Source organism: Diabrotica undecimpunctata, chromosome 5, assembly GCF_040954645.1.
Source record: "Diabrotica undecimpunctata isolate CICGRU chromosome 5, icDiaUnde3, whole genome shotgun sequence".
Classification (NCBI taxonomy): domain Eukaryota; kingdom Metazoa; phylum Arthropoda; class Insecta; order Coleoptera; family Chrysomelidae; genus Diabrotica; species Diabrotica undecimpunctata.
In genome coordinates, this window is record NC_092807.1 from 121532181 (window position 1) to 121554168 (window position 21988).

At 34.9% G+C, this 21988-nt stretch overlaps 1 protein-coding gene across 1 annotated transcript in view; it reads right to left on the reverse strand.

Moving 5' to 3' along the window:
• The window catches only part of LOC140441729 (ATP-binding cassette subfamily C member 4-like), a 163251-nt gene that overhangs the window by 28139 nt on the left and 113124 nt on the right, over positions 1 to 21988 (reverse strand). Inside the window, exons 5-9 of the mRNA XM_072532617.1 lie at positions 18190 to 18418; positions 9531 to 9687; positions 9234 to 9476; positions 8077 to 8439; positions 1611 to 1926 (exon numbers count right to left, since the gene is read on the reverse strand). Coding sequence (XP_072388718.1) covers positions 1611 to 1926; positions 8077 to 8439; positions 9234 to 9476; positions 9531 to 9687; positions 18190 to 18418 — 1308 coding nt within the window. The remainder of the gene's footprint in view (positions 1 to 1610; positions 1927 to 8076; positions 8440 to 9233; positions 9477 to 9530; positions 9688 to 18189; positions 18419 to 21988) is intronic.

Consider the following 21988-nt stretch of genomic DNA (forward strand, 5'->3'; position numbering starts at 1 on the left):
TTTTTTATTTATATTTATATATAAACAATACGATGATGTCTTCAGAGTTCCATAGAAAGCTCTTGTACAGCTCTCTACTCAATCCGACAACTGCTTTGTTCTGAATTGTCCAGTTTCTCACCACATTATATATATATATATATATCCTAATGCGAGTTAATATTAAAGATAAAATGTAATGGCATGTCTCTCAAAGTAGGTATTTCTAACTATTTGGTCGTCATCAGTAAAGCGCAGCTAAGTTAGAAAAGGAGCATGTTAACTTGGAAAAGAATCCCTACAGGAGTAATGCGACCAGTTTGTGGCAATAAAGTTAGAAGACTATGAGGATGCAGAGCAACACATCCACGGAGGAAGCTACAGCTACCTGAGAAAAGGGGTGCAAAACGTTCAAATAAAAAAAAAAAAAAAAATAGAAAATACTAATACGGGTAAATAATAAAGATAAAATGTAATGACATGTCTGGCAACAAGAAAAAAAAAACAATATAGGTATATAGATGGAAGGCAACCGTATATACGTATTTGGAGTCCTTAAGGGGAAAATAATAAGAACTTACAGCTTACTAAAAACAGCAGTTTAAAAAACTACAATTGCCATTTGGATCGCCAACCTTCGAAAGGACACAGCAGAATAAGATCTTTTAAAATGGGGAAGTATATATTATCATACGCACTTTTTACGTCTACAAAAAGTGCAGAAAGTAAATCTTTCTGACAAAATTATTGTTTATGTCTATCACAAGAGTACCAAGACCATCTTCAGAACCAACCCCTTGTTTAAAAGAGAATTGATTCTGGCAATTTAATTTACTATGAGTTGTCCCCATTCTATTTTAACTTTGATAATTCTTTAAAATACACGACATTAAAGAGATTGACCTATATGATTGTACCACGTTGGGATCTTTATTTGGTTTAAGTATTGGTATGACAATAACAGTTTTTAGTATATCAATGTCTACATCTTTACAAATAATATCATTGAAAATATCAAGCAATACATTTTTCGCTATATTCGGAAGTTTTTAAAGCATAGGATATTTAATATCATTGTAATTCGGAGCAATGTTAGACCTATTAGTTAGTGCAAAGTCAAGCTCTTTCCGTGTAAATGAATTTAGAAGAAAGTGACTTGAAGTTATAGGATTATTTTGAATCTCTATAGCAGTATTACCTGACGGAGGAGCTATTTTGTCAAAAAATTCTTTAATCAAGTCATCATTAAGATCATTCATACTTGGAGTATACTTCCTTCGCATTTTCCTTGCTTCGTTAAAGTCACGGACTTTAAATGAACCATTCCCCATTGTATTTAAAATTTGGATTCGGTTTGTTTCCCAGATTACCAGCGCAACAATTATTAACGCAGATGTGACTTTGAGGAAGGAGGATATTTGAGCATATTTCATGATATTGTTACCAAGACATTTTTATTGATAATTGTAAATTTTGAATTATTATTAGTATAATAAGACTATAGTTTAATTTATTGTTAATTTTTCTTTAATTGAAAATTAGGAATTATTAATTTTCAATTTTAAGTAGTTCCCTAAAGGAACAAAAATGAAATCTTTATTGGTACAATATGTATATAGATAGGTACTTACATTGTTTATAATAACTATCAAATCAGCTTTCTTCATAAATTGGAGCTGATGTGTGACCAAAATTCTAGTTTTTCCGTATAAATATTTCGATATACATTCATCAAATAGATGCCTTGCTACCTTTGTGTCGACCGCTGACAGCGGATCGTCGAATAAGTAAATATCTGCTTCAGTGTATACTGCTCTGGCAAGGTTGATTCTTGCTCGTTGTCCTCCACTTAACGATGTTCCTCTTTCACCTACTAAGCTTCTATCTCCATAGGGAAATTGTTTAAAATCTCTTTCTAGAGAGCATACTTTAACTACGTCATGGTACCTAAAATTAAATTTTAAAATATGAGTTATAAAAACGTAACGAAGAAATAAAACATTATGTAAACGACGTGTATAGATTTATCAGACTAGCACAGAATATGTCTTATTTTAGCTGGGTCGATTATTACAAAATTTGGTTAGGTATGTATGTGTGCATATGAGAGGTTTACATAAACAACGTGTATTCGTATACATTAGCGAATAGTGTACCCCAAATGGGGTAAAAATTAAATTTTTGGGGGTAAAAATGAAACTTTTGTGAGTAAAAAGTATATATTCTTAATTTGCTATTTTATAAACCTGTTAGTATTTTTTCAACTTAAACAATTTAGCGACATATGCAGGCCACGCCATCTTACTCTCCACCACTAGAGTGTTCTCGAGTTATATCTTTGCGTAGTAAAGCACAGTCCCGGCCCCGACTACCTGCTCAGTTCGTGCTATGCCGTCAAGATACAAATACATTGACGAGTCAGAGAGCGAGTTTTTACTAATTAGTTGCTGACAAGATCACCATTTTATCATTAATCATCGATATATCGATCAAGGTAAGCCGCAATTTATTAATTCAAGTATTTTACAACTATTATTTTCTGTCTCCCTTAAGATGGAAGCAAATAGAAAAAGAACATACCAAGACGAATTCCTTAATTACGGCTTTACATAAATAGAAGACAATGGTACAATGAAACCAGAGTGTGTTGTATGTGTGAAGGTACTGACTTCAGAATTTTTCAAAAAAAGTCAATTGAAGAAACATTTACAATTTAGATAATTTGCATTCACACCTGTCTTCCAAACCGCGAGAATACTTTGCAAATTTTTTGATTTATTGCACGAAATAAGAAACCATACACTATTGGTGAAGATTTGGTTAAACCAGCTGCTGTAAAAATGGCAGAGATTATGTGTGGTCAAAAAAAAGCAAAAAAACTGAATTCAGTGCCCTTGTCTGCGAAAATTGTGAAAGAACACATTTCTATATTAACAGAAAATGTAAAGGAACAGGTTATTTTCGTATTAAACAGGCTATATATTTTGCTATTCAGCTTGATGAGACAACTGATTTTCGTAGCAATTCACAGCTAATGGTATATGTTCGCTACATAGGTGTAGATAATTTTGAAGAGGAATTGCTGTTTTGTTCTCCTCTCGAGTTGAGATCTCGTGGAATTGATGTCTACAATAAAGTAAATGAATATTTCAATGCGCAAAGTTTAAAATGGGAAAACTGTATTTCTGAATCTTTGCATGGAGCTCCAGCTATGCTGGATCATATTAATGGTTTTTCGGCTTTTGTAAAAAAAATAACCCAAATATTGAAGTTACTCACTGTATGATCCATCGCCAGGCCCTTATGGTCAAATATTTAGAACCTACACTGGAAACTGTCATGCATGATGTCATCAAGATTGTAAATTTTATCAAGGGACATGCACTAAACACGCGGCTATTTCGTGAATTATGTCAGGACGGTGAAGCTGAATATACGGACCTACTTTATTATACAGAAGTAAGGTGGCTTTCTCGCGGAAATGTACTAAATCGAGTATGGACTCTCAAAACTGAAGTCGAAATTTTTATGGTTGATTAAAAAAATATTCTCGCAGATAAGTTAAAAACTCTTCCTGGGTTGCATATCTCGCATATTTAGCGGGCATTTTTGAGAGTATAAATATATTAAACAAAGAATTGCAAGGAATATTAATATCATTTCAGCGAGAGAAATAGTGTCAGCGTTTGGGTTAAAGCTGCAATATTGGAGACAGAAAGTAGAACCGAACAAGACAGCTACTTTTTCAAGGCTAGCTTTGTTTTTGGAAGATTGCGAAAATATTACTTTTGCAGACATCAAGGATACAATTGTAAGACATCTTATCAAACTCAGAAAGCGGTTTTCAGATTACTTTCCAGATCTTGATACACTTACTCTCAGTTGCATTGCAGATCCTTTTACATGAGAAATTGCTATGATACCAGAAGAACCTTCAGGTTTAGCAGAAGCAATTCTTGAACTTCGATCTAATATTCAATTTGAGAGTAAACCAAATCTGTTATCTTTTTGGATGTCAAAAGCTGCAAAGGCTTTCAAAATTGTACATGAAGATGCGGTTAAAAAATTGTTGCCATTTGGAACAACATATTTGTGCGAACAAGGCTTTTCCACTCTAATGAACATAAAAACGAAGAACAGAAATCGATTAAACGCTGAAGACTGTGATCGCTCTTACACCAAGTCCCAATTTTGAAGCAATTGTATCGAACATGAAACCTCTCCCATGAAAAATCGCCCCCACAGAAAATATAAGCAAATGATAATTTCTCGTTATTTTGTAATTCATATGCCTATGTATATCTTGCTCTTCGCCATGGGGTAATATCAACTTACACAAAAATATTTTGGGGTAATGATTCAAAATGTTCCCCGACCGCTGGTGTAGATAGACAAATTATGAGATCTGAATACTTTTATAACATTCGAATTCAAAATAAGAAATAGAAAAATAAATCTGATGAAAAATAAAAGGTTTAAGTAAAAGATCCGAAAATACCAAGACATTTTAAGTAGCTGTGTTGAAATAAATAAAAACAAACTGCATTTCTTCTGCTGCCTTCTTCGTTTTAATTTGTTTTATCTTAATACGCCTGCTCACGCCATCTTAGTTTATATCACAAACTTACGCTAGGCTTATGCCAAATTTTTACAGTACTCTGTAATCGTGGTGATGCTCTGCCAATCACGAAGAACACCGAATTAGAAATCAAATTGACTATATTCTTGCTAATTTTACAGACTTCGATAGTGTCGTAGGTATTGATATATCATATAACATACCGGACGGAACTCTTTATGAAACCTTGCTAGAGACTCCATGCCTCTTCAAGATATGGGATCTCCTTTCGAGATTAAGTCCGTAAACTCCAGTTGTGCTTGCGTGTGTTGTTCTTCTTCTTGGTCCAACCAGGACACCAAATTACAAGCTGCATGAAAACAAACGATTCCTTTCAGAATTATTGGACTTTCTTCAGTAAATACGTGAAAGTTAGCTGTACCTAGATCCTCACCTAGGGACAGGTATCGTTAAAATAAAATAGTAAAATAATACTATAAAATAATAATAAAAAAATAAAAAGGTAAAATGAGATTTGGAAACCACAGAAAACCAATCTCCCCTGCCTTGTGAATTGATTAAGCGACTCTTAAGAGTATGTTGACATCATTCACTTTTCAGTGTATTTGTTAGTTCTGTTGTGTGCTAGTTATTTTTCAGTCTATTTATTGATTGTGTTGTGTTGAGTTATTGTCGAGTAAGTGCCCTCAGGCTGTGATGGTAGAATAATGTACGTATTGTAGTATGTAACGGTAGTAATAGAATTAAGTACGGTAGTAATTTTGTAATTAAGTCTTACAAAAGGTAAGAAAATTCACTGAGAAGACGGGCGATGTCATTCCTATTTTCAGGGAAGACATTGAAGAGGATCATTGATGTGAATCGGATTAAGGATTTTATGTCGAAATGATGTCGTAGGAAGGGATTTGTTTAGAAGTGGTTACAGGTTGTGTTTGTTTAAGGTTGGTTGGTGGGGCTTTTCTGATGGCACACCTAAAATAGAATCAGTCATGTGTAGTTCATGAGCGAAGTAGTTCAAAGATCCGGCTCCGATACGTCGCTCAGTCGTTTATTTCTCGGAGTTTCGCGTTTCGTTCAACGTTTATCATTCAGGAGCGGTGACCGGTTTGAATCTTCGAGTCGATACGCGACGAACGACAAACGTGAGCGGAGGAGTTGGAGCTCGTGGGGAGAGAGCGTGATTTAAGCTCTCAAGTTCTTAAGCCACGATATTATTCGCCTTCCCACATTTCGCTTTCCTCGAATTTTGTCTTGCATAATAAGCTGCAATAACGAGTATCTTTGCCCTCTGATCACATGGTTCAAGTACTCAAGTTTTCTTCTTTTGGTAGTCAATATTGTTTCAACTTCATTTCCTATTCTTATAGCAACTTCTGCATTTGACATTCTTTGAGTCCATGATATTCGTAGGATTCTTCTGTAAAACCAAAATTCAAAGGCAGCCTACTTATTCAGATTCACTTGTTTGTGATTTAGCTAAAGAACTATAAACTACGTAGATCAACTTCGATGACTGGTGAACGGTGTGTGGGTGAGCGCTGAATCTATGCTGAGAAATCATATATTTTATGTTAAGCTTTAAAACAAATTTTGTACTAAAATATTTTTAAAAGTAATTTAAATTAAAATCGGCATTATTAAAAATATTCGTATAATAAAAAATACATCGATTTGTATGTCGTCCGCAATTGGGACAAGTAATGAATTTGTGGGAACATTCTTTATTAAAATATCCAGTTTTGCAGCATCTCGCACAGTACTTTAGCTTTAGACGGACAGGGACAGTATTGTTCGATCTAGGAATCTCCCAATTGAATCTTTCCTCGTCAATCCTGAAACCATTCGAGAGAGCATCACCGAACTTAGTTTCAGTTTCATAATTTGAACTATTTTGGTATGCGGAAATTTGATTTCAGATAGATTATCCTCGGCGTCTTTTATGGGCAGATTTTTATTTACACCGGCAGTGACTAGATGGAAGTTCTTCTGGTGAAGGCTAGGAGCGGGATTTGAATTGTTTGTGACTGAATGGCAGTGTCCATAGGATATGGAGACGATTTTATCTCCTGTGATTTGGCAAATTTTTGCCCGGAAGTTGTAGAGGTCTATTTGTTGAAACGTTCGAATGGAAACTGCCTTTTGTTTGGCGAAGACTTTTAATGAGTTTATATTTGGAAAGCGGCTGTTGACATTTATGGTTTGGTAGAATAATCCACCAATGTCTATCAATTATGATGGAAACTCGGGAGTAATGTAAACATTTGGATTGGCTGTCGCTGTATATTTCGGAAGGAGGAGGGGATTGGGGACATGGGGGTGAATACCATGGAGCAGACGGAAATATCTATCACAATCCAGATGTTATGCATCTATTATCTATTGATGCATCAATAGCAGAAAAAATATGACTTAAAGTACACAAAAAGATGAACGAAATAACAGACAAAAGCCTCAAAAAGCTGAAGCTGAAACCTGAAGCAAAATTAAAGTGCTGAACATATTTAGGAAATTTTGATATTATACTAATTTGTTTCTCTTAAAAAATTGAATATTTTGCTTTTTATTATGCCATATGTATTTCTTTTAATAATAAACCATCCTATCATGACGGTTTATTAATGCAGTGTAATGGGAAAACAAGGTTAGGAGAGACTAATTAAAATATAATGAATCGAATAGGATATAAAAATACGAATGACACTTAAAAACAAAACTTGTAATGATGTGCATCTCTAGCCATCGCCACCGTAACGCCACCGCTTCGTACAAACGCACTCCCACCACTGAGTTGCACTTTCATTGATGCGCGCTAACAAGAGAAGGCCGACAACGGTATAAAACAAGTGCCGCGGCACGAGAGACTGAAGCTCTATCAGAGTGTTGATCTAGAAACAACACTGGCCCTAGTCGCAACTGCTAGAATGTTGATCTAGTAGCAAATCTTTACCGATCTTAAAGTGTTAATCTGAGACAGACCTGTTCGGTGGCTAAGTGTTGATTAGTCACTCCCCGCTCCTTTCTGGATCGAGTGTTAATCAATCCGTCCATCTTTAATCCATCACTACTTCTCTTCATGTGTGCATTAACACACCGTATTTTCGTTTAGATTTTTATGCCATTGTGCGTCGATACCGTCGTCGCTAGAATTGACAATTCAATTTGATACATATTATCTAAGACATAATTTTAGTGTGTTATTTATTTATTTCGAATATATTTTTATTTAAATTAAACCTGAATTTTACTGAGCTTACTGTCTAAAAGAGCTACCCGTTACAAACTATATAAAAACGCTTTAAAATCTGCCTTAATATATACCACTGATTGTAAACGGCTAAACATATAGAATAACAAATGCATGTAGAATAAATATCACTAAGAGGGAAAATAACATTGATATGAAAACAGGAAAATATTGACAAATTATCTAAAGACGCCGACCACATAGGTACAAGACTAAGATGATCACAGCAATGTATTACGGTTGTTTTATTTACAAAGTTTAAAAAATAAGTTACCTGTTTTTCAAAAATGGTTTTCCAAAAAGTATATTTTGTTTCACATTTGAAACGAAAAGCCAAGGTTCTTGGGAAGCATAGGAAATTTTCCCATTTATCTTCATTTGCCCCCTATTTGCCGGTAATTCCTTCAGAAGTAACTGTAGAAGACTACTTTTCCCACATCCTACGTTACCAACGACGCAACATAAAGTTCCAGGTTGAATGTGTAAATTGAGATCCATCAGGGTGGGCGCAATTGGTTTTGATGCCCAACTTGCTGAAATATTAGTCAACTGAATTTCTCCTAATTCATCTGGGTTGGAGATTTTTTCTGGCTCGGGAATCTTCTCATTTTCATCCAATAAAAGGAAATCTTCTAGCCTGTAACAAGAAAAGTAGAAGTATAGTATGACGTGCGATAAGTGACACTTGGTGCGCGCTAACCAAATTTTATATTGTTACAAATAATTCATTTCTTTTCCGACCGTCAATCGGAAGAGATCGAGCTCGTAGTGGTAAATTCACTGCAGTATTGTCAAGTATTTGAAGCTATGGAACGGGTATATTTTGGAATTAAAATTAAAAGAGAAAAATAAATGTTAAGGATTTGAAACAGTAGAAATTATTTTTAATGTGGTTAAGTTTATGTACTACAGAAGAAGCTAATTCAGATAGACTTTTAGTAGATATGTTTACCCTGGGCGCAAATTCAGTTTACATATCATGGCCAGCTAGAAGCTCTCTACAACAACTTTTTGATAAAGATAGGTAACCACCAGAAAATCGGGTATTTAATTATTTACGTAGAATTGAGATTTATTTTAGTTAATATTTGTAAAGCTTAAGCAAGTCCTGCTTGCTTTTTTATCTCAATAGATATGGTAAATTCTATTTATCTATCTAAGGAGCTCGAAACTTTGGATATAGGCCTCATTTTCCTTCTTTTATGCCTCTATTGTAGACAGTTTGTAACCATTTTGCGCCAGGGTGTTTTTTTCAAATCACTTGTACATCTCATTTAAAGCCTCTCTCTTTTCTGTTTGTGGTTACACGGTCTCTCGTATATACGTAGCTTATTCTTATTAATATGGTAAATTAATTCTCATTGTGCATTTTATGTTAAGACAAGAATGATCCTTCACCTAATAGAACTAATGGTTTCAGAAAATACTTACCTTGAAATAGATACTTTGGCTTCAGAATAAAATGACAAAGCTCTTGGGAAAAATATCGCCATAACCAGTTGAACAGTGTTAAATAACTGGGCTAAAGAAAATACTACATCTCCCGTTAATCTTTGTCCAACCAGTACAAAAGTAATGACGGTGATGTACAAAATCGTACGTTCTGTGAATATGCCCATTGCTGACAGGACGCCATAACAGTAAGAGGTAGTTGTTATTATATCTATTTCGAATCTAAAAAAAAGAATAACTATAACTAGGCAAAAATAAGCAAATCAAATATCATACTTTCTAGAGAGCTCTACGACTTTTTCGAATGGTTTTTCCCAGGCATACATTTTAATGACTTGTATTCCAGAAGTAATTTCACTCATCAATTTTACTCTTCTGTCTGTCTTTAAAGCAATTTTGTATCTTAGTTTTCCTTGCCATTTCGAAAAACTACCTGTAACGGATAATTTATTGATAAACTTAATTCATCTATTTAGTCGAGAAAATGAAGCAACGCCCTATCGATTTTCCGTAAAGTAAGATGGATTTCAATGCGGTTTTCGGCATTCAATCCGTAAAAACCTCTATAAACTTTGATCATTAAGAAACGAAAAACTGCATTTGTGCATTAGAAAAATACATTTTAACAGCGCATTTTTATATATTAAAAGTAAAAAATTTATAACTTAATAAATATTGATAAAAATGAGTTTTGAAATCGCTGAATACGAATATGAGACCGGCAAGAGCCTTCGAAGATCCTGGTGCTCGGTAAGGGTGTTATCAACATTCTCCTCTGGAGTTTTGTGAAAACTCGTTATATAATTAGCCAAAACTCAACACAAAAATGTTACTTGGGGGTTTTCGAGATCGGTGGACACAAATATCGAAGAAATATAGTTGACGAGATATCTAGTGTCCGGAACGGGTAGCATCATCGTCGTTTCCTTAAATTGTATGAGTTAGTATGTTAATATGTAGACTCTGTTAAAACTAGGAATGACTTTGAACTTGATGCGCAGCAAAATTATCTTATCAACGCTATCAAACCAGCAGTATTTATTGCGCCGAATTAAATTTTTTCTAACTTATAACAAAACATTCATGGTTTAGATATATACTCGGTTCGCTATTCCCAGTACGAACTGTCTAGTGAATTTAGTAATTATTTTTTTGCGAAGTTAGTTACTTTTTGACAGACTAAAAGTGACTGAAAATTACTACACAACCAAGCACACGTACTCATAGCCAATATTAATAGTAAACAAACTAAATAGTAAATAAAATAGAACTTTGCGAATTACCGATAATCAATATTTATTTATCTGCACCAAATAATAAATAGTTATGTTAATTATATCAACTAAAATATATTTTTTAAATATATACTACCCAAAATTTAATGGGTTTAGTATACACTTCCACTATTTAGAATAACTCTTCTCTTTTTTAAAGAAGGAAGTCTGCAATAGTAGGATACTTGAGCTATTAATACTGAGAAGTAGGAATTGTTGTGTTGTAGGTTTCCGACAATGAATCTGTCAAAATATGCCCGAGCTAAGCGAATGGAGTATACTACTAATGATAACTTATAGCGGGGTTGCCGATATTATTTTCGTGCTCAGCGAACTTGAAAACCCTCGAGTAACGAGTTTTGGTTGATTTTATAACAAATTTTCATAAAAATCAAGGGGAAAGCGTTGATAATATTTTTAGCGGGCACCAGGTCCTCAGAAGATTCTTGCCGTGGTCATACTCACGTTCAGCAATCGCGAAAAGCTCCCTAGTAAGGAGTTTTGGCTAAGAATTTTCACAAAACTCTACAGGAAGGCGTCGATAACACCTTAACCAAGCACTAGGTACTCCGGAGGGTATCTTACTTTGCGGATAATCGATAGTAAGGCCTATTCTTATACTTTATTTCATCCATTAATTGAAAATATAAACGTCAGTAAACATTTGTTTGTGTAGATTGATAATATCTAAAATAAATATGGATTAAATTACACTATACTATAGCTAAAACAAATATAACCGTCACTCAAGGTCAAAATATATGACAAATGAAAATGGATTAAGTTAGACTTAATCCCCATTCAATTTAGCTTTTGAGCAATCACAGACATATAATACAAATAGACTGAATGCTGCAATACAGGCCCGCTCCTATAGTGCAACAGAGAAAACTGACGCAAGGGAGTCCCTGCATCTCTTTCTAATGGGCCGGGTTTATCAACCACGTGGTCTAAATGGCCAATGGGAAGGTTGTAAGTATTGTAATTGTAAAATTGTCATTGTGAATAAAGATATTATTATGTATTTTTATTCTATTCTACTCAAACGAATCGCATTCCTCCAATTTATAAACCTAATTTATCTCTTAAATTTTTTAAAAATGTTTACTGTTTTTGACATATTTAAACTTCTTTATTTGCCCACCCTGAATAAAAATTGAAATTTAGAATTTGAATTCATACGCCAAAGCCAATAAAATGTTTAAATTACGTTATTATTATAATGTAAATCAATAACCTATAAAAAACCTTATAGCGAGAGTGAGTAAGTCTTTGTTAAGCGGTGTAAAAGTGGTGACGTTGGGGAGAGGAACATTCAAAGAGTGCGTACCGTTCACGTGATCATTCTATCTTTTCAGCGGCTGGACTATGGCTACAAATCTAGTTGCAAAAACCTTAAGATTACATGAAAATCATATTATATGTATTATAAAATTGTGATGACACAAGGTCGATGTTATAGGATATCATTTTGAGGGAACATACAGTTTTCCTGCTCGAAAAAGGACAACTTCGTCCAACGGTTAGAACCAGCTAACTGACTAGATCAGGAAGGAAGTAACATTTATTAAATTTGACAAGGTTTTCAAGACAGGCGAAAGTGGATTTTTGGTAATCACACAAATAATAAACTCCCAATATGGATGTTGTGTGTAATATAATTTAGTTATGAATTAGAGATAATTCATAATGTCGTGGACCTGACGTTATCATCTAGTGACGTCGATCTACGAACGAAACAATGAAATCAGGCATTGCTAAAAACATGCAGTTCTCTTCAGTGCGTTATCGTAGCGAGACAGAGACGAAATAGTTTTTTTTGCGTTAGTGAAATAGTTGTAATATTTTTATTTTTTTTTTTTTTCGTGAACAATCGTTTAAAATATTTTATCATTTTTAAATTATTCTGAATAAAAAAGATTAATTTTAATTTTTCTCTAAAGTTGATCGTTTTCAACTTAAAAACAATTTCAAATTGTAAAAAAAAACGAAAAATGATCATTGAATGCTCAAAAACACACAATTATTTTTGAATTCACCAAACCTTGTTCTATCTTGATTTATACAAAATTGTTAAATAAATTAGGACCACTTTTTGTATGAGCGACCTCTTGTATAAACATATTTTGCTGAAATCCTAAAACCAAAATCCTATTATTTTTCTATCATGCATTCGTTTGTTATTTATTTATTTGTAGTCTAGATTTTTTTTAGTTCTTAAAAGGTTTATTTATAAGCCAAATTAGTGCAATGAAAATATTTTACATTTTTACACAGTAATTCTTATCGGCAGTGAAGTCGGGAAGTCGTAAATTTTTATTACATCTTTCAATGTGAGATAAAACAAAAATGCGATGACTATTTAACTGAAATGTTTAAGATTAGAGAAACATAATATGTCATGTTAAATAAAGGTAAATAGAATTGAATAAAATTGACTCAAGTTCAACAGAATTATGTAGAATTAAATAATTTGTTGCGCCTTTTGTGGTGGGGATAGAATAGTACGTCGGATCGTGACGTATGATATATCTTTCGAAAGGAGAGGTGGTAGCGAATATATGTTGTGTTTGGTCCGATTGAGGCGTGTGATACGTTAAATGAGAGGGAAGGATATCACGAATATATTAAGCTAGAAAAAACAAACAAAGCGATTACCCAAAATAATAAACGTATAGTTACATACGAGATGTCATAGGGCACTATGCATAAAAATAGTTTAACTAAAAGACAAATTTTGATTTACTGACTTAAAGAAGGCCTCTGGCTAAGTGGCTAAGGAAGCTGGTTATTTTTATACCTTTTTTAGTCTATTGCAGTAAAAAAGGGCAAGAAAATTGAGAACCAGTTACTCAAATGGTATGATATGGCTAGACAGCGATGAGGCACCACTAGATTCCGATCAGGACAGTGATGTTTGTTATGAACGCAGTATCCTCAATACAGATTCTTAGCAGTCTATACAAGATCTACCCAGTGATCCTGAAGATGTCATGGAATACGGCGAAGATGATGGTTTTCCAAGATTTTATGGCAAAGATAAAACGCCATAGTTGAAACATAAGCCACACACTTCCAAAAAACCAAAGCCTGCAATACTGTTACAAACTTACCTGGGGTAAAAGCAAAAGCAACAGGCGCCAAAACTATATTAGAATGCTGGAAATTGTCTTTCTCGGATGCTATGACCAATAATATTGTAAAATACACAAATCAAAAACTGGACAAAATGAGAATGTTTTATACTCGCTCTAGGAATTGTCCTGCAACACTTAAATACTGATGAACTCTGGAAGATGGCACAGCTACAGATATTTTTGTAGCTACTATGTCTAAGAAACGATTTCATCAAATAATTCAAGCTGCAAGATTTGACGATGCCACTAAGAGGCAAGAAAATTCGGCAGTTGATTATCTTGAACCCATTCGAGAAATATTTTAAATGTTTGTAACTAACTGTTTACCAGCATACAGTCCTGGATTATATGTGACCATAGATGAAATGTTGGAAGCAAATTTACGCCGACAAACAGCCTGAAGAACTATCCAACGATGCAGCTAGTGTAGTAAAAAGACATACGACCCGTAAGTGGAACCGGGCGAAATGTAACAACGGATAATTACTTTCCCTCCGTACCCTTAGCCAACTACTTTGCGTAAAAACAAACCACAAATTCCCCATAAGTTTATCTCTACCCAACGATAGTCTCATCGATGAAAACACCAAAGGACATACCAAAGCCAGAGATTACTACTGATTACAACCTTAAAAAACGCGGAGTGAATGTTGTTGATACAATGAAGACAGAATACTAGGTGACCAGATTTAGCAATCGCTGACCGTTTACTGTTTTATCCAGCCTATTGAATATTTCAGCTATAAACAATCAAATAATTTACAATAATAACAGTAATATTGTAACATCTCAAATAAGCTACATTGCAAAGCTTTCATAAGCATGTTTTATTGTCCCATCTTCAACGACGTTCCAATATTCCAAATCTGCCTTTTCAGTTGGGACAGAATCCGAAATATAAAGGGAGCAAAGCCATTAGTTACTCAAGAGGACACTCCAACTATAAAACCAAGATAGTCTTTTGCCCTGTTAGGAAGAACAGGTTTACCCAACATTATTGTACTAACTGTAAGTTGCCGATATGTTGCCATTGGTTTAACAAATTCCACTTGCCACCGCTGCCTAGAAGAGGAAGAAATCTAATTTTATGTTTTGTTCTAGGTAATATGTATTTTTTTTTGGTTTAGTAGTTTTTTGCAGTTTTGTTTTAAAACAATGTAAGATTATCGTTTTTTGCGAGTTAATAGCCAATAAACAAAACCAATAAGTACTAATGACTCATTTATTTTACCTATACAACAATGCCTATAGATACCCATATGTTAGATAAAATCTAACACTCAAGTGATGGAAGGAATAAGGTATAATTAACTTTAATTGTGTAAAAAGTTATATTATTAGCATAGACAATTGAAAACGATAAAAGTCCTTGATTATATTGCGGCAAATAGATATCAAATAGTGCAAACATGGGCATCCATTATCATATAACACTGATTAAAAATTTCTAGATCTATTTCAATATGAATAACCAATAATCATTTTAACAAATTAACACATTCCACAGATAATTTAACTTATGTTATCTACGACGAATATCTCTTTACCAATAAATCAATTAATTCAAACATTCATGATAAAACTAATACTATGATAACATAAACATTTTATGCAGCACCTCGTTATTACTAAATAACCGATAATGTAAATTATGTAACAATTGAGCAAGTAAAAAAAAAATGATTGCTACTTAAGAAATTTTCTACTGAGTACCTACATGACTTGCATTAAAAAAATATTATGAGGTAAATTTCCAATTATTAAGTGATATTAGATAATTTACCTCTACCAAAAAACAACAATCCCAAATCATGTAATGACTATAGATTGATAAGCCTAATGTGCCACCCTTTAAAGATTCTCTTGAAAATTGTTCAAAACCGAATTTATAAGAAATGTGAGGAGCAGATAGATGAAACTCAGTTTGGCTTCAGAGGAGGCATGGGTACAAGAGAGGCATTATTTGCGTTGACGGTACTCTTGCAGAAATGTCGGGAATATAACAAGAGTGCATATGTATGCTTCATAGACTTTAGGAAGGCCTTTGACCGAGTGCAGCATATGAAGTTAATAGATGAATTAAAAAACATCAATTTAGACAAAAAAGACATTGAGTTTATTAAGGCTAATATACTGGAACCAGAAAGCAGTAGTAAAGGTGAACGATATAGAAACAAATAATATACCGATTGCGAGAGGGGTTAGGCAAGGATGCGTCTTGTCTCCGACGCTTTTCAACGTGTAGTCACAGGTCATATTCAGAAAAACCTTATGGGAAAGAAAAGAGGGAATAAGAATTGGTGGAGAAATCATAAACACCATGAGATTTGCAGATGACACGGTAATTATGGCTGAGAGTATAGAAGAACTACAAACTTTACTAGATGCAATAAATAGTGAATGCATTCAAATGGGACTTGACATCAACACAGATAAGACCAAATTTATGATAGTATCAAGGAGTCCAATAAATAATGAACAACTAACTCTTGGTGGACAGCAAATAGAGAGAGTGACAAAATATAAATATCTGGGAGCTTACATCAACACAGAATTAGATCCAGACCAAGAGATCCGGGTACGAATAGAAATGGCAAGGGCAGCGTTCTTAAAATTCAAACAATTGTTCTGTGACAAAAATCTGAATACTGCGCTGAGACTGAGGTTTGTTGAATGTTACGTCTGGTCGCAACTATTGTACGGGGTAGAAACATGGACACTAAAAGCGCAAATAGTTAAAAAGATTGAAGCCTTTGAACTTTGGATATACCGGAGAATGTTGAGAATCCCATGGACTGCCAGGGTCACCAATGAGGAAGTGCTGAGAAGGATGGGTCGAGACAAAAAATTGTTGAGAACGATAAAAGTACGCAAGACTGCATACCTTGGACATATACTAAGAAATAATAAATATAGTCTTCTGCAGGTCATCATGCAGGGTAGAGTCGATGGCAAAAAGGGAATAGGTAGAAAAAGGAAGTCATGGCTGCGAAATATTCGAGACTGGACAAACATGACTGTAAACGAATTATTCGACGTTGCAAAAGACAGAGAAGCTTTTAAAAATGTGGTCGCCAACCTCCGTTAATGGGGACGGCATAGGAAGAAGAAGAAGATAATCCGCGTAGAATAAATAATACACGTGCACCTTCGAGAAGAAAACATCACAATAATAAGATATGTCTCCAACAAACAATTTAAACGAATCTTCTTAGGACCAAGCAACAAAAGGATTCAGACCAAGCGTCCGAATCTGCCATCTAAATATAGAATATATTAGTAGAAGTAAGTGTGAGTACTTCCAAAAGATTCACACTGAAAATAATATTGACGTGGTCGCAATTCAGGAATCTCATGTAGAAAACGCAGATCAAATTCTTGCTAGAGGAAGAATAATTCATGGCTATGATTTATTAGGTGCAACTTACCATCCAGCTTATGGGGTAACAAGCTATGTTCGAAACAAAGTAGAAAATGCCCATATTATGTTCTACATCAGACAGAAACAACATTCATGCGGTTACCATAGAGATTGGCGAAATCCACACCCCTCAGTTTATGTTGGAGATTTCAACAGTCACCGCGAACTCTGAAAGTATAGGCAAAGTGATGAAACCGGCGAAGCTAAACTGGAGCGAAGAGGCTGACACTTATTTAGCCTTTGACGCTAACTATAAGGGAATATAATATTAAAAGAACTTTCCGGTCTGCAGCTTGGAGGCGAGAATACAATCCAGATCTATGATTTGTCTCCAAAAACGAAAACAATCAATCCCTGGCAACTTCACATATAGTAGTCCTAGATTTTCCACATAGCCAACATAGATCAGTTGTAATAGACGTTGGCATCAAAATACCAATAATATCTTTTCCTCAACCTAGGTGGAACTTTAAAAAGGCAGACTAGACTGGGCGACTTTTACCGAGAGATTGAACGAATGTCAGAGGATATCGTACAGAATATGTCCCGTGATGGGATGAAAAATTATATCAAGAATACAACGAAAGGCAATACCGAGAAATTGAGAACGAGTTACTGCATAGTTGGATGATAATGGATGAAGACTGAAAAAACTAGACTTTAGTAAATCAAGCAGAAAAATACGACCCTTAAAAAATTGGTATAAGAAGACATCCAACTAGAGACAAAGTACCAATAGTTCCCAACAGAGTGGTCTACCACATCGTAGTAGTAATGTAATTTAATGTCACTTATTACCGTGTAGCTTTTGATAATTTCTGCCGCAGTTACAAAAAAAAAAATAATATAAAATATTTTAAAGTTTTTTTTATTTTGTGCTTATTTCAAGAGCTTATAAGGGGGATAACAGGTGCGAAAATTGTTTGTGAGCATATCAATAATTTTATTTCCGTGAGAATTCCTATGTCAAGAGGAAAGCAATTCTTCTGCACTCATTTTTTACTACATCTCACTACACAACTTGTTGGTAACCACTTTCTATTAAAAGCATCAATTATTTTTGCGTGTGTGTGTCAAAATATATTAAGAATATAAAAAAATACCTTGTAAAGGAAGAGACTCCAGAGTTATGAAAACCATTCCAGTAACGGCAGCGATGATACCAACATATCGGTATAAAATGTAAAACGATATCCCTGCAGTAATTGGCATAATCCAAGCATAATGTATAAATTGAGCGGCCAAGTCAAATCTTTGGACATCATTAGATAAGAGGTTAACCAATTGCCCGGATGCTGTTTGACCCAGGGAATTGTGGTTCAACTTCAAGAGCTGTAATTTAAATAAAAAATTAGAAAAAAATGGACGTAAGGTGATTCTTTAAATAAAAAAAAATATTTTGGGTAAGAACGTTCAAAATACCGGAGGGAAAGTTTCGAAAATATTTCAAACACGCCTCTGTATTAAAAAAATGAAAATGGTTTCGAAAGGAAAACCTTTTTTTATTTGAGTTGTAATTACGTCGTACACTACTTGTCTGGCAATGTCTCCACGTTGTTGCCGCTAAGTATGTACTTTTATTAGATTCTAAAGTTGTTTCAATATAATCTTTAATTAACCCTTTCGCTACATATAAATGAGAGTAGTGTAGTTGTGCGGAGGCACTCTTTTAAACGAAAGTGTTAAATGTTAATACTGCAAATATCCCATTGTAATCTAAAATAACATTTTTTATTAGAATTTTTTACAAATTTACCAAACGCACCTTTGCCTCCTCCGCATAGTTTAAGAATTTTCAAAAAATATGCGAAGAGCGCACTTGGTCGCCTTGCATACAAAATTAGGGCTTTCTATCTTCTTATTATTATTAGTGTTAAGAGTTTTTAATTTCATGGGTTTTTTTGCATAACTCGTAAGTTTTCAAAAAAACTTTATTGGTTTCTACTACATTCATACTTCTTCTTCAGTGCCTTATCCGGTCCGGATGTTGGCTATCATGGTTTTGTTGACTGCTCTGCGAAACAGCTCCGCTGAGGTCATCCCAAACCATTGTCGGAGATTTTTCAACCACGAGATACGACGGCGTCCCGGTCCTCTTTTGCCAAATACTTTACCCTGCATAACAAGTTGAAGAATTCGATATTTTTCTTCGTTCCGCATCACGTGGCCGAGGTACTCAAGCTTGCGTTGTTTAATTAAATTAAGCACTTCTTTTTCTTTTGTCATGCGCTGTAGGACCTCAACGTTGGTGACATGGTCCACATAAGATATTTTTAGTATCCTTCTGTATATCCACATCTCGAAGGCTTCGATTCGTTTTTCAGTGGCTTGCGTCAGTGTCCAGGCTTCAACTCCATACAGTAACACTGGAAGAACGTAGCACCTCACATTCATACTGCAATTGTTTATAGCCTTGACGGTAACCCGTAACCTCTATTTGAAGAACTACATTTGTAATGATTTACCAACTGCAAACAGGTATACTTACGAGGATAGATTGATATTAAACTAGCCTTTGATAGATGACGCTACTTGATACCGAATTGGTTTCGGTGTTGACATTTGCCATTCTGTCTGTCAAAATTTAAAGTTTTTAAAACAATTAGTTTGGTTTTTACAGCCGTCAAAAGCAAGCAAATTTTGTGTTTTCGGAGAAATGGAAAAGTGGAAAAGTCGAGCATCGTTCGGTGATTAAGTTCCTACACAAAAAGGGTAATACGAATGTGCAAATCAAAGCCGACCTGGACGAAGCTTATGGTGAGGTTGCACCTTCGTTAGCAACAGTAAAATTTTGGAAAGTAGAATTTGTTCGTGGTCGTACGAGTGTTTTTGATGATGAGCGTCCCGGGAGGTCAAATGAAGTCACCACGCCGGAAATGATCAACACAAAGTCCATAACATGATTATGGCATATCGTCGAATTAAGCTCCGCGAGTTAATAGAGGTCCTAAATATTTCCTACGAACGCGTACACAAATCATTCACCTTCATTTGGACATGAAAAAGCTATCCGCGCGATGGGTGTCGCGTTTACTGACAATCGATCAAATGCAAAAACGTGTGACCCCTTCGGAGACGCTTTTGGCGATGATACGGCGCGATGCGAAGGATTTTTTTCGCCGATTTATCACCTTTGATGAAACCTGGGTGCATTATTACACACCGGAAACCAAAGAACAGTCGAAACAGTGGCGCAAACGCGGCGAAGGGCCGGCGAAGAAGGCAAAGAGTGCACATTCGGCCGGCAAAGTGATGGCGACTGTTTTCTGGTATGCGAAGGGCATCATCCACATCGACTACTTGAAAAAGGAAAAACAATCAATGGTGAGTACTACGCAGCATTATTGGATCGATTCGATGCCGAATTGCGTCGAAAACGCCCCGTTTTGGAACGCAAAAAAGTGCTATTTCACAAAGACAATGCACCGGCTCACCAAGCCGTCGCCATGGCAAAATTACACGAATTGGGCTGTTACATTTACATTACATTTTACGTAATTACGGTACGTTACATTTTCTTCTAATGTCTTCACTTCTTTTTCGAGCTCTAAGCGTATTTCTTGTAATTCTTTGTACTCTCATCTCTGCAGTTTCCAGTAGCCTTTGCGTTGTGGCTGTGTCGGGTCTTGTTTCTCTGGCTTCTTCTTCTTCTTCTTTTTATATAGACATGACTCTGTCTGTTTTTCAATGTGCCTCCAGTAAGTTGTCGTTCCATCGTTTTCGTGGTCTTCCTATTGGGGAACCGCCTCTTGCTGTCTTTACTACTCTATTTGTTGTCATTCGGCTTATATTATCGTTCCATTCTATTCCTCTATTTCTTACCCAGTTCTTGATATTCTCCACCTTGCATCTATGTCGTATATCTGTACTTCTAGCTCTGTCTCATAGTGTATTGCCATCAATTTTTCTAAGTGTTTTCATCTCTGCTGTTTCTGACATTCTTTTTGTCCTCTCTGTGTCAGGTCTTGTTTCTGCCGCATAGGTCATTATTGGTCTGATTACTGTTTTGTAAATTCTGCCTTTCGTTTCTTTCCCGATATTTTTATTTGTCCATATTGTTTCATTTAGGCAGCCTGCGGCTCTGTTTGCTCTATTCACTTGATCTTCCACTTCGGTTTCGAGCTTTCCGTAGCTAGATATTGCGATTTTGTTTCTGAGGCATATGTCATTATTGGTCTTACATTGGCTTTATAAATTACTTCATCTCAGTATTAATGTGTCTGTTTTGCCATATAGTATTACTAAGACATCCTGCCAGTCTATATGCTTTTTGTACTTGATCTCTGATTTATTTGTCCAAGTCTCCATAGCTGGACAGTATATTCCAAGGTATTTTATTTCTATTACTTGTTCAATACCGATGCCATCAATTTCTATTTTACATCTGGTTGGTTCTTTGCTAACTACTATTGTTTTAGTTTTCTAAAATGACACTATCATATTAAATTCTTTTGCTCTTATGTTAAATCTGTGGACCAGTCTTTGCAGACTCTTCGTCTGCGTAACGGAGTATTTTTATTTCTTTGTGTCCCATTCTGTATCCTCTTCCTTTATTAGCGCTTTTGATGATTTCATCCATGATCAAATTGAAAAGCATGGGGATCAATGAATCCCCTTGTCTTATTCCGCTGCCTATTTCTATAAGTTCTGTAAGTTGTTCATCTATTCTCACTTCCATTTTGTTGTTTTGGAAGATGTTTTTGATAGTTTTTATAATATTTAGGGGAACTTCTCTGTTATACAGAAGATGAATTACATCTTCGTGTCTTACTCTGTCAAACGCTTTCTTTAGGTCAATCAGACACAGAAATGCTGGTCTATTATACTCTAGTGATTTCTCAGTAGTTTGCTTTATAACGAATATTGTATCTGTACACGATCTTCCACCACGAAAACTCTGTT